This window comes from Macrobrachium nipponense, chromosome 19, assembly GCF_015104395.2.
Source record: "Macrobrachium nipponense isolate FS-2020 chromosome 19, ASM1510439v2, whole genome shotgun sequence".
In the NCBI taxonomy this organism is placed as follows: domain Eukaryota; kingdom Metazoa; phylum Arthropoda; class Malacostraca; order Decapoda; family Palaemonidae; genus Macrobrachium; species Macrobrachium nipponense.
This window is the reverse complement of record NC_061088.1, coordinates 3,943,763-3,958,252: the sequence shown is the minus strand read 5'-3', so window position 1 is coordinate 3,958,252 and position 14,490 is coordinate 3,943,763. Positions and strand designations below refer to the sequence as shown.

General features: G+C 41.7%; 1 protein-coding gene across 1 annotated transcript in view; it reads right to left on the bottom strand.

Moving 5' to 3' along the window:
* The window catches only part of LOC135219138 (poly(A)-specific ribonuclease PARN-like), a 76,914-nt gene extending 64,071 nt beyond the window's left edge, over nt 1-12,843 (bottom strand). Inside the window, exons 1-2 of the mRNA XM_064255624.1 lie at nt 12,698-12,843; nt 8,166-8,295 (exon numbers count right to left, since the gene is read on the bottom strand). Of these exons, the coding sequence (XP_064111694.1) occupies nt 8,166-8,295; nt 12,698-12,716 (149 nt within the window). The 5' untranslated portion in view covers nt 12,717-12,843. The remainder of the gene's footprint in view (nt 1-8,165; nt 8,296-12,697) is intronic.
* Between the last annotated feature and the right edge of the window lie 1,647 nt (nt 12,844-14,490).

Sequence of the window (14,490 nt, the reverse complement as noted above, 5' to 3'; positions counted from 1 at the left end):
ACGAAGAGCATAGCAGTAGGGTGAGGCATGTTGGACGAGGTAGGTAGAAAGGAGACCTGGATCTATACTACAACTACTGTGCAGCATCAGGAGAAACTATGTTTCCCGCTGCTACTGCTGAAAATTTTAAAGATTCCAAGGACTTCAGGTAATGACGTTTAAAGACTGTCGGTGATTTCCATCCAGTATACTTTTTAAGATCCTCAAAATTCATATGTTGGAAATAATTAATTGAGGTGGGTACTCCTCTGATATCATGTGCTTTTGGAAATGATTCAGGGTTGGCTTGTTTAAAGAAGTAAAGGATCTGTTGCCTGATTCCTTTCACTGATAAAGTACCACCTTTTTCTCTCATAAAGAGAGGACCTGAGGATCTAGAGGATGTACGAGATAGAAAGGCTCTTAAAGTTGATACTGGGCAAAGAGAAGGATCTTGTGGAAGTGGGATGACTTTCCAAGGGGCCCACCTTGCAAGGGGATCCTCGTTTTTAGCTAAAAAGCTGCGATCCGGAGAAAGTAGAACTTCTCCTGGGGGGAGAAATTCTACATGACCTGCATCTCTGGATAGAGCCGACAGTTCTGAAATTCTGGCTCCTGAAGCCAGGCTTAACAAAAATAACGTCTTTCTAAGTAGCATTATGAATGTGCAAGACGAGTTGTCAGTATCTGAGGCTAGTTTGAGGACATCATTTAAGAACCATGAAACTGAAATAGGCCTTTGAGAAGGTCTAAGTCTAGCACAGGCTTTGGGAATAGGCGTTAAAAGTAAAGATTTGTTAAGTCTATTTGGAAACCCAACTGAAAGATTTTCTTCAAAGCCGATTTATTAGTAGTAATGGTGCTAGCTGCTAAGCCTTTTTCAAACAAGGATCTGAAAAAGGATATAGCTAAGTTAACTGTCATGGTTGTAGTGTTTGATTCTTTCAGGAAGGATGCTAACTTTTTAACAGCTGAGTCATATTGTCTAATAGTTGACTCTCTTTTATCTGATTCCAGAAAGAGGATGTTTTGTGGATCAATGTTAGCATCTTTTTTAGCCGCAAACTTCATGAAGTCCATAAAGTTAGGGTCTGAAGAATTCCTGAGGAAGCGAACACAGTCCTCATTTGTACTGATTGCGACAGCTTGGGATTGGGAATCCGTTGAGGTCGGAGACCCAATTCCAGAAGCAGAGGATACCAGTTGCTTTTTGGGCAATCTGGAGCAATCAGAGCTACTAATCCCTTGAAAGTCCTCAGCTTGCTCAGAACTTTCAAAAGAAGATTCACTGGAGGAAATACATAGATTTTCTTCCATTGATTCCAGTCCAACGACAGGGCGTCCGTGGCATAAGCCAGAGGGTCCAGGTTGGGGGCCACATAGCAAGGGAGCTTGTGGTTCGCTTGTGAGGCGAAGAGATCTACTTGGAGACCTGGGACTCTCTGGCATATCCACTCGAATGACCTGTCGTCTAGGGACCATTCTGACTCCAGAGGGACTGACCGGGACAGTGCGTCCGCTATCACATTTCTTACCCCTGCCAAGTGGGTGGCAGATAGATGCCATTTGTGCCTGTCTGCTAGAGCAAAGATGGCTATCATGACATGATTCACGTGTTTGGATTTGGACCCTCCTCTGTTGATGCAATGTACTACCACTGCACTGTCCAAAACTAGTCTTAGATAAGACTTCTTTGGGGGAAGGAGTCTCTTCAGGGTAAGAAATACTGCCATTGCTTCCAGAACGTTTATGTGGAGCTGGCGGAATTGAACGGACCAAGACCCCTGAACTTGCTTGAATTAAGAATATCCCCCCCAACCGGACAGGGAGGCATCCGTGTGAATGGTTAATACCGGAAGGGGATATTGAAGGGGTACCAATTTGGCAAGATTCTTCACTTTTGTCCATGGACGGAGCTGGTTGCGAAGGATCTGTGGAATCACTGACAACTTGTCCCGAGATTTGGCGTTTGCTCTTGACCGCCAAACTCGATTTATATCTTTCAGTCTTGCTTTCAGAAGGATGTCCGTCACTGAGGCAAACTGAAGGGAACCTAGGATTTTTTCCTGGTTTCTCCTTGAAGCTTGTTTGCTTTTGAGAAATTGCCTCACAGACTTGGCTATTTCTTTCCTTTTGACTACCGGAATTGACAGATTGTGGGAGGATAAATCCCATTGGATTCCTAGCCACTGAAAACAAGACTCCGGAGTGAGTCTGGATTTCGTTTTGTTTATCTGGAACCCCAGATGTTCCAGAAATTGCACTACCTTCTTCGTGGCTTTGAGGCATTCCTCGACAGTTGGTGCCCAGATTAACCAATCGTCGAGGTACGCTACTACCATTATCCCTTGTGTTCTCAATTGTTGAACTACCACTTCTGCTATTTTCGTGAATACCCTGGGGGCTACATTCAGACCGAAGGGCATCACTTTGAAGGAGAACGTCTGATTTCCTAGTTTGAAGCCTAGGAATGGACAGAAGTGTCTGGCTATAGGGATATGATAGTATGCGTCTGTAAGATCGATAGAGGTGGTGACGGCCCCACGGGGAAGTAAGGTCCGTACCTGCGAGATGGTCAGCATTTTGAACTTGTCGCAACGAATGAAAGAGTTTAGCTTTGACAAGTCTAAGATTACCCTTCTTTTTGTTGAGCCTTTCTTTGGCACTCTGAACAAGCGACCTTGAAATTTTAGATGTTTGACTCTCGCAATAGCTCCTTTCTGAAGGAGTTCCTCCGCATAATCTGTCAACTCCTTTGATGGTATCTGATAGAATGATCTGTTTGGAGGAGGATCTTTGATCCAACTCCAGCCTAATCCTTTGGACACAATGCTCTGTGCCCATTTGCTGAACCCCCACCTGTGACAGAAGAGGAACAGCCTCCCTCCTACCTGGGGAGCCTCACTGTTGTTGAGCGGGTTGACCTCCGCGCCCTCCTCTGAAGTGCTTGCCTCTTGCAGCTCTTCCTGTGCCTCGTTGGCGAAAGTGACCTCTCGCTCTGCTCCCCCTAGAGAACCTGTTGAAGGTTGGGAAGGCTTGGCTTTCATACATTGAGTTGAAAGCTGGCGAGACGGTGTATGGAGTCGGGCTGATTCTGAGGAGTCAACAGGAGAATGGGCTGTGTCTGCTTAGAAGTCGAAGGCTGCCCCTGTTGTGTAACTGGGACAGCTTGGACGAAATGCTGTTGTTGCTGCTGTTTCTGGTAGGGTTGGAACCTCCTACCAGTTTTCTTCAATTTCTTACCAGCAGCAGGGGCGCTCTCTTGCTTTTGGAAGAGATACCCCATCTGGCTCTAAGGCTCTGGTTAAGCCTAGCAGCCTCGTGATGCACCTCATTCACAGAAGCTTCTGGGAAGAGGTCCGCACCCCACATGCTGGAAGCTAGAAGCCTATTAGGCTCGTGCCTAATAGTTGCCTCCTGCAAAACATGCTTTCGACAGTTCCTTCTAGCCGAAAAGAAGTCGAAGGCATCAGCTTGAACCGACTGGAGCTGGGATTTAGCCAGTATTTTAAAAAGTGGTTCCGTAGCATAGGAAAGAGCAGCCATCTCCGTGATGATAAGGGAGTTAAGTGATCTCCCAAATCTTGTACAGGCGTCGAATTACTTAGCCTGAATGCAAGGCTATTCAGGCCACAAGTCTCGGGAGCTTCTCGCCAAACTGGTCCATCGCACAGTCTGGTTTCAGCTTACCTACTGAGAAAGTGGCAGGTAGGATCTCCCACAATTCTCCGAAGGACGGAAAGAGCGGAGATGTTGATTTCGCCTCTCTCAATTGTGGCATGGGCTCGTCTTTAAGGACTGCTTGGAGAGTCGCTTCTACTATCTTAGTAGCGAATGGAAGAGAAGCCTCCTCCTCCGTAGCAAAGATAGTGAAGGGGCTCTTGAATGCCTGGAGTTTGGTATTGGTACAATCCCAATCCTCCAGGCAGTGAACCCATTCCCTCTGTGCGTGATCCCTACTATACAGCACAGTCTCCCTAGAGATTTTATCCTCCCTATTGAGAGCTGTCACCGTAAGCCTAGCATACCCTATGAAAGGCTGAGTCAGTCCGGGGGGGTAGAACTCGAAGTCCTCAATCCTTCTTGTTCCACACTCCGGAATGGAAATCATGCCATCCTTGAACAAGGGGAGGCATAAGCTTGCCACCCTATCCAAGGGCAGGTTATCCATAGAGAAGGCTGGTAGGGATTCATAAGGAGGTAGCTGGAGAAGACCAGTACCTGCCACAGGGGAGTTCGCTTGAGGGGCCTGAGTGAGGCCAGCGAAACGGTCATCATGCTCCCTAACCCGGTTAGAGAGGTCCTGTATTGATTGACCAGATTGGTTGATGGTACTAGAAAGTTGAGCAAACATTTGCTCAAATCTCATACCGAGAGAGCCAACCATCTCTCCCACTTGTTGCAACACTCCTGCTGAGAAAGTGGTGGGATCAAAAGAGCTAGGTCCCGCCACCCCAACAGGAGTTACCGGAGTAGATCCGGTAGATGCCGGAGAAGGCACTGGCTCGGCAGGAGCGCGGGCCTTCTCCTTAGAAGCCTTGCTTCTTGAGCTCTTCGAATGAGAAGAGCTAGGCTTAGCCTTCACCGCGTCGGTGTAGGATGTCGTAGACTTCTTAGCCGAAGAAGACGACGACTTCTTGGAAGTCGTCTTATGGAGGGTCTTCTGTTCTCTCTGTCCCTTCACCTTCGGGGGTACAGAGAGAGCGGGAGAACGCGAAGGGATCTCAGATCCCGTGAAGCCTTGAAAAGAGGAAGAAGAAGGAACAGGGGAAGAAGATCCAGGAGCGCTCAAGGGTAGACCTTGAGCGCCCGAAACACCTACCTCAACCAACAAATCCTCCGCACCTACCGCCATAGGCTCAAGATTAAGATCCAGGTTAGCTACGTCTGGAACAGGCTCCTGCGTCGAAACGGACCCAAACGCCTGCTGCACCTCCTGCTGGATGGAAGCTATGAGTGGGGCTGCTGAGATGGGGTCCACGTACCCCGTCGCCTTGCCTCCGAGGAAGATCTGAATGGCCAGCTTCTTATCTAAAATGTAAGGCTGGCCCTTGGCGGCGTTCTTGCCGAAGCCGCCTACCCAAGCTTTCAGGGTTGCTAGGGCGACTTCTTTCACGGCGGCAGCCTGAAAGAGAAGGCGATATGAAGCTTCTAGCGGCGGGGATATGGTTAAAGGAGCTTAAAACTAAGGGTAAATCATTGATAACAGGCAATATGTCCAGGAGTTTACTTACCCCACCCAAAAGCTGACTCACGAGGTCATAGCAGATGGTGCATGCCTCAGGGTGCCAAACAATCATCCCGTTGTGGGTAGTGGCACACGGGGCGTGGGTCCTACATTCTTCATGGGCGCAGGGGTCATACAGAACAGCGTTACAGCCTGGATCTTGGCAGTTGGTAGCCTGTAAGTGGAGAGATACATGAGTATCAGAGTGCACACTTACAGCCTAACATAGACTCCGCTGCATGCCGGAGCATGTAAGTTAGATTAAAACTAGTGCTCCGCCGCAATACGTGTGGTTAGATAGGCGGTTGGTTGGGGTCTGCAGCTTACGCCGGAGACAGGAAAAAAGTTTCAACCAGGAGTGGTGAGGAGCCATGAAACCACGACGGAGAACGACGGAGATAGTACGTAAAACTATAATAAAACCAATAAATCATCGTATCAGTAAGGGTATATCCTTATAGAATGAGATATGACTCTTTCCGACTACTAGAGGAGTGCCCGGGTAAGGAGCCAGCTCTCCTCCGGTAGCGAAAATCAGGATATAGTAGGCAAGCAATATAGACCACTAGTAATTTCCCACCCCGCCCGCTGGCGGAGCCAGATGGACTTTAACCGAAGGGGCTCCCGGCTTCAGCGGGGGTTCCGTGTCCGTTAAGGTAGGGGTAGGGGAAGGGTTGGGAATGGGGGAAAGGGGGGAATCCCGGCGTGAACACGGCGGGCGAGAGAGAGAGGGGGGTGGCCTACCCCCCCGTCCCTACTACTACCCGTCGGGTAACCCGGTACCCGAGACAAGTGGTCACCCTAGCCCCCAGCTGGTACGGAACTCCTCTGGCCCCCTCGGAGGGAGAGGGAGGTAGGCTACGGTGGTTGTCATGACAACCAAGGAGATCCACCAGACCCCTCCCTACCACATGGAAGGGAGGGAAGGGGGAGGGTAAGGCGCCTAATGGGACACGTGATCGTAGGTGGCCTAGGACGCGATAGCAACACAACCACAGAGGGGCCACGTGAACCAAACTGTACCAACACATGGCACAAGGCACCTAGGCTAGCCTAACACCCTAAATAACACTGATAAATAAATAAATACATCGTAAAAAGATAGAAGAGACACTTGAGTAAAAGAGAAAGAAGAAAAAAAAAAAAGCCCAGGAGGAGGCGAACTGATCCGAAGAACAGTCGACTACCCGGAGCCAGCAGTAGCCGATGAAGAGCAAGAGCTGGGATGCTGGGCCAGAAAAACACAGTATAGCCCTAAATACCAAACTAAGAGATAAAAGGTAAAAGGGATGGGCTGTGTCCTAACTCTAAAATACGATGTAATAAGACGATGAACGTAAAATAGAGCCCATAAGCATAAGATGTCCCAGTATGGAAGACCGGGAAATCTTTACAACACGAGGCGGCTCATGGCCGCCACGAGTCAACCGGGAGACCGTATATGACCTAAAAAACGGAAAATACTGGTCCCTGGAAGACTGGAATACAAAAATTATTACTTATGAGGCACTTAATTTAGCCGAAGCGATAGCAGCACGTTCCATCGTTGAAAAGGATAAATCCCAAGAGCTAAAACAACACGAGTCAAAAAAGATGCAACTAGCGTTGTCGAGCTAATAATTAAGGATGACTGCTAGAGGCGCTGCTCTCCGCTTGGCGTCAGTAGTAGTAGTAGTAGCGGACGCATCACCCTTTAGTAGCAGCTCTCTCAGGTGGGGGATTTTATGATGGAAGGTCTAAATGGTGAATGACTCGTGGTAGTGATCCCACTCGCCCCTATTTCCATACCGACACTTCTTTATAGAGTGAGCGAGTCAGTTTAACTGACATTTTCTTGATTTTATTTTTTCTCTGGTAATTTTAGGATAATTTTACCTAGAAATAATGAACTTAAGGATATTTCATAGGCCGACACGAGCTGAGCCCAGAAATGATGTCTGGTGTTTGATATGGGAAAAAATCTGAACGAGTATCCATGATTTTACCTCAATAACTTCTGCATCAATTGATTAAAGTCTTAAGTACTTGCACCAAAGATTTAGTAGCCAGTATATAATAATTAGATCCATTACCAATTCTCTTCTAAAATGGTTACATTTCATGTAATCCCAAAAACCAGATCTAGTGGATAAAAATATGAACTTAAACAAATTGGCACTGGGAAACTTAAGCATGCAGTAAGTACTTTTCAAGTAATTTCACCTAATCACTGCATCAAAACGAGGGAACCTAGGTGTCTTTAGATGACATGTTTAAGGCAGAAGATAAATAACTCAAAACTTCTTACTTTAGTTTTCAACTAGCACTGCCATGTTCCACGCAGGATAGTTTAAGAGACAGTAATAGGTCTGTACTTATATTTATAAGATATATGAAATAAAACTATTCCTACTCACTGAGACTGAAGAACATACTACATACTCAAAGCAGTCATGGGTAAATGAAAAATGCTAATTAGGAAAATGCATGCATAAATCAGTTTCAAGGAAAAGAGGCTATGCAACAAATACACACTGCAAGTTCAATGGGGAAACATTGAAATCATCAGATAAAAAAAAAATGGCTAAAAAAATGCACAAAAATAACACTTCATAGAATAATTAAATACAAAATAAAAACTGTGAAACAGAGTCTGACTTATACAGTGCATGGGTGAGGTCAAAAGTAGTAACATCTTTTATTTAATCTGAAATTTTTCTCATTCAACCAAAATGTCAAGGCATTATAAAGCAATTGTTTGTACTTCACATAAATGAAACAATTCGTGCCTCCAGTGTATCAGCTTAAAGAAAAAAATCACTCGTCTACATACATTTCCAATGAACATATTGTAACTAAAAATGAATTCATAGTACATAAATTTCTATACGACATGCATTGCCATTCATGATACGTAGTACTTTTATCAAAAACACTGCAATCAAATTGCCATGAACATTACATAACTAAGGTGACTCACCTCTCTTCAACGGTGTCTAGGTCATTCAAATTAGTGTGCTCAGTTCTCAGTCCCGTAAATTCACTGTCGATAGCAACAAAGTCACTGCTGTCAATGGCATCTATCACATTTGGCAAGGTAGCCTTGAAATCTGAAAAATTACATTTACTACAGATGCTGATAATATCAAGGATTATATAATGTTACAGCTAGGAAATTCTCAAACTTATTTAAACGGTAATTCTCCAGAAGTGCTCCACATGCAGATCTCATTTATGAATGAAATTTTCTGACTGAACAATATAGAAACGGGTGCATATAATGTAGTACAGGTGAGATAATTTGAAAAATCCACCAAAATAATGTGAGAAATATATCATCTTTTGTCTTTGTTTATACATTCATCCCTAAAGGGATGGTGTTAAACATCACATCCTATGGAGATATTCTCTATGGAGATATTCTATGTGAAAACATAAACAAAAGACATTAAGTTTCTTACATTATTTTAGTCAAATTCTCAAATTATCTCACCTGTGCTGGATCATATGCCCTTTTCTATATTGTTCAGTCAGACAATTTCAATAATAAATAATATCATGTAAAGCTCTTCTGTAGAATTAGGCCTAGCTTATTCTTTTCTTTTACAAACCTATTAGATGATTTTATACCCTCCACATTAACCTAATCTAAGACAGCAGCATGCTACTTTATACCCTATACGTTAACCTTATTTAAGAGAGCATGCCATAGACTGAAGACTAAACCTGTGGCCTGGTTCCCGCCAGTCAGTTTTTATGTTGTTTATGAAATTTACAATCTTTTTGTTTATGTTTTTACATTCATCCCGAGGGACTGATGCTAAATACAGTTACCAAACCAGAGGGGTATTAAAGTAGTCTTCAATTTTACCCAGTAGGATTGTCATCTCCAGACTGAATCCTTTCCTGCAGCCTGAACCAATTACAGAGTGGAGGGGGTTGGAGGCTGCAAAGCTATCTGAGGAGTTTTCACTCTCAAAACACTGGCAAATGTGATTAAGGTAACTGAATGATGCCAAACCAAACCCTTTGTATTTGGAAACATGTGAGGTCTACAGCACCTTATGGTTAATTTGGACAATACCCCCTAACTCGGCTGGTAAAACTGAAAACTAAAACCACAACCCTCTGGTTCTGGGAGGTTGCTAGGCAGAATACCTATTTACCATCATTTGTTTGCTTTTGATAATGTCTAGGTATGTCTGTTCATGTTTTTACATTCATTTGCAAAGGGCTGGTGCTAGACACGGTACCAAATTTATATGTACACGAATAAGTTACAGAACCAGAGGGGTGTGGTATTACCTACCTAGTACGTATACAGTTTTACTGTGTTGTTAGGGTCCAGAGTGGACCATGTACGGTCAGCTTGGACAATCCCAAAAAAAGTACATTATAATGCGTCCTGACATCGGAGATGGGCATCAGTAGCGACTTGTTGTTGGTGAGAAACGGAGCTAAAGACCTCTACTCTCCTTTCGAAGTAAGTATTTTCTCCAAAGTTAGAAATTAAGGCCAAATTTTAAGATTTAAACAGAGGGTAGTGAAAACGTGTCAAACGTAGTGCAAATCTCACCAAAACGCATTCAACATTTTTACTTACAACTCGAAGTATTTAGAAGATTGACGCCATCTCGATGTTTACGGAGTCGCTTGTGTCAATAAACTAACCATTTCCTGTGATAAATCCGCACACCACTTGTACCCACAGACGCTGGGGCACTTTCATCACAACAATTGGAAAACTTTTCCTCACCGAGTAAACAACTGTTTTGTAGAAGACGACGACGAAGAGTGCACTTTGATAATTTTTTAAATAAATAGTAAAACATCAACATTTTACATATTTATGATGATTAATTTGAAAATATTCGTTATTGAAAAAGTAACTTGATTCTGACTCAAATTTAAGTAATTATTTTTTGGAATTAGAACGTTCTTTTAAGTCCTAAATTATGACGTCACGACATCTTGACTTTCGTACCTATTGTAAATAATTGCTTTACTCAACTTTCTTGCAGAACAGTTTACCAGTTATTCATGCAGATTATCAGCTTTTCATGTAATTGGTATAATTGTAATACACATATATATCTTTATTATTTACTTTTTGGATATATGAAGATGTTTTACTGCCGGATTATCGCCGTAGTGTGACGCAATCGTTTTCGGTCCCTGCGCCTCTGTTTTCGCACCATAAGAAATTATGGGGCCGAATTTGCAATGACCAGAAAGTCGTTAAAAGAGGAAAGTTACCATTGAGGGGCATATGTTTTGATTGAGAAAAATACAAATTTATTCAATAGCTAGCTTGTAAAAAATACTTGATTACAAAAAACTTGATTGACAACTAAGCAGCACACCTACTATGGGTTTCAGAGACAGTGCAAGCACGTTTTTGGGCAATACCTATTTCTGTAACGAACACTCGTATCAGAACGAGATTTTGCTATAGTGTATTACACCCAGTGCCGTAATTTATAAGGGTATCATGAATCACTAATCGTAAAGAATAACAACACTTGTCCTTGTACCAAGAGACAAAAACTCCATTATGCAGAAATGGATACGAACACGCGTATAAAGCTCCACCTACCCTCTCCCCCCCCTCCACCGCCACCCCTTTCCTTCTTCGTTCCTTCGCCTTCCTTTCTCTCTCTCTCTCTCTCTCTCTCTCTCTCTCTCTCTCTCTCTCTCTCTCTGTTGCCATTCGGTATGTGTTGACCCTCCAAACTGGGTATAAGACTATACAAAAAACGTTGAAATTGGTGAAATTAGGCTATGTATTGGAAGTATATATACATAAATATTAAAGCAATTTTATAATTATTGCATTACTACGACAACTAGAATTCATGGAAACCGTTTATAATAATGAAACGGCGTATGTGTGAAGCCTCCACTAATGTGGCAACGATGATTTTGCCATTCTTAGCATGCAAACATTAAAGGTTACATTTATTTTTGGCATACGGTTATTAAAGAAATTCAAAATACTAATATAGACTGAAATCAATGAAAAGTGCTAGCAAAAACAAAAAAGCAAAAAAAAAAAATATGTATATAATTCACTTATCCGTAGTCGTTCCTCTATGGTTTTCGGCAGCCAGATGTACGAAAACATTAGAAACATTTGATTGTATCTACTTTAGAAATATCTGTAATTTTTCGGGGTAATTTGGTTGCAAAAAAGGGGTAATATACATGAATTAAATTAAAATTTTTAAATAACAAAGTAAATTTGAACTAAATAATGAGTAAAGTAAACAATTTAGGGAATAAAACTTTGCAGTTTCGTCGTCTGCTGTTCGTAACTGTTGTGCTTAGGAACCAGGAACAGCAACTGGTTTAAAGTGCAATGTGGAGTGAACTGAGACCAAAATGTGCATAATAACAATCAAATAAGCACTGTGGAGTTTCAGTTGTGATGGCAGTAAGGATAAAAACCACCGATTACAAGGTAAGAATGAATTCAGTTCAAACCATGACCCCGGGAATAAAAAATTTCATACTTTCAGTAATATAGGCAACAAAATATTGTTTTATTGTGCTGATTACAACTGCAATCTTGAGTAAGATCAATAAACGTTACATACATACATACGCTAACATTGTTCAAATGATTGCTGGGAAGGCTAGGAAAGATGATTTTCGTCACTGATCAGAACCTGTACATCCCATGGTAGCCACCATATTGGATTTCAAAACTGCCTTGTAAACATATTTTACGAAGAGCGTCACATGCTTATTTTAGTTTGTATGGGGCTTTCATATATCACATTATGTTGACGAAACTTCAATCTTTTGAATGGTATTCTTGGAGTTGTAATTGTATTCTTGTTTCACCATTTAAATATCGAGTGAATAAGACCTGAAAACTGTGATAAGGGTTGGTAGTCGCTAAATAATGGTAGGTTTGCTTGCAACATATTTTCTCTGAAATGCCTGGGACAGTTAAGAGCTACCCTACAGTAAAATACAGAGCAGGGAGTCATGAGTCAATGTGGGGGTTCAAGGGGGCCAAGACACCTCCGGCCAGGTTAGGACACGGCGTCCCATGTTAGGTCAAGTAAAGGAAAGTCTGTTAAGGTTATACCTACTAGGTATTCCCTCTGAAATGCCTACTACAAAAATTCCTACAGTAGGCCTGACCCCTACTCTGCATTTGCCAGACCACAGTGCCCACCCCAAGCCTCAGCCTCCCCCGCATGTTGGCTCCCGTGTTTAAACATACAGAGGGCAGGTTGGCTATGAACTTGTTCCTAGCTGTCAAGCATAACCTCGGGGACCTTGTAACCCCTTCCATTGTGCCCCACCCCCTTAAATAACCCCCAAAAATAACTACGGGGCTACCTTCGACAAGAATTCGGGGAGAGGCTTAGGTAACTTAGCATAGCCAACCAAAACCTGTCAACACTCGGACATACCTAGCTAGGTACTTTACTACCTAGTGCTAGGTAACTGACCCCCGCAAACCGGCAATTAAAAATACCTAACAACGCCCACACTCACTTGTCTTTGTCACTTCCATCTTCAGAAACAGATACGAAAAGTCCGGGGAGCGTTGTCAAAGCGTCATCCGGTGCGGCGGTGAAGATAAAGGATTTGTTGTCCTGATCGAGTTGGTGTTGCCTGTCTGGTTTGTTTTGTTGACATTGGGATACTGGGACAATAATTTTTGTCGGCTTCGTCAGAGTAATGCTTCTCATTCTACCTATAGAGTAGTACCTAATATATGATATATTTCAATACAATGAATGTTATAATTATTAATGAAAATAATTAATACAATTATTATTATTATTAATTAATGTAAATAATCAATAGATTTACGTAAGATTTCTATCTCGTGTTCCTTCCAACGGTAATTATTTGTTTACTATTATTATTACTGTTTTTGTCTCGTTTACTTCGATTGGTAATGTAATATTACTCTTCTGAAATAGTTTCCAAGATGCAGAATAGAAAGATATCACTAGATTTTTATCACTTATCTAGATTTTCATCGTTAACTCTAATAATGGATGAAAGGTAATACTAATTTGTGGAGAAAAATATCAGGTCAGGACGTTGGGGTGTAATAGACTATATCACGATATTTGGGCTATGCGGCCAAGCACTGGACACTATTCAGTCATTCACTTTCAGAAAAGGATTCAGAAAACAAAAGGAGAAGCGCAAAGATGTAAATAGGTGAGAATGGAAGAAAACTCAAGTTATAGGTACAAAGAAATAGTTAAAAGCTGGACAGCAAGATGAAAACAATGAAACGGGAATAGAAATAATTAGGCAAGCTAATAAGTGCGAGCTACTACGGCCAAGGAACTTTACAAATACCCTTTATAATTGCTTACAGTGGACCGTGCAAGGTGCAATTGCAGCATTTAGAACGTTCAGAGGTGACAAGAGGGGAGGGTCAGCAATTGTATTTAATCGGTTAACATGGTTTCCATTTATTGTGCGACTAGTACTCAACTTCACTTTTACATAGTCACTTTACTTGCGTATTTCTGTTCCATATTTGCCAAAACTGGTGAGAGTATGATCACTTTTGATTTATAACTTTTGAGGCTTTTCTAATTCTGCAGGCATTTATTATTATTATTATATAATTACTATTATTATTTGCCAAGTTGAAACCCAAATTGGAAATGCAGAGTTCCACAGGCCCAAGGGTCCATTAAGGAAACCAACTCCATATGGAATAAGAAGCAAGTAAAGGATAAACTTTGAGAGGAATTGAGAAAAACTTGGGTGAATGATAAAGCAAAACAAATGTAAGTAATAAACTATTTGTAGCAACTCATTTCTGCACCATTTTACCAAAACACACTGATAGCAATAAACTTAGACTTTCATCTCTAGTCAGACTCATTTAGAATAAAACTAAAAGGAAATATTAGATGTTAAAAGGGAAAAGATGCATAACAAGGTAAACAATCAGTCCTTAATTTATGAAACAAATTTAAGAGAAAAAGCAAAAAATTCTGCCCAGCTTCAATAAAACTGGTTCAGAATTGTTTAGTATACATAAACAAAATCAAAAGTAATGGGTAAAAACTGATGCTTTATAGTTCTATGGAGGTAAACAATTAGGAATGCCATCTGTGGTACAATTAATCTATTCTAAAACAAAGGAAAAAGTAGTTAAATATGTTCTTATACTTGAACTGCAAATTTTTCAATATATATATATATATATATATATATATATATATATATATATATATATATATATATATATATATATATATATATATATATATATCTCTCTATAACCAAGCAGGAATAACAAAAAACCTATG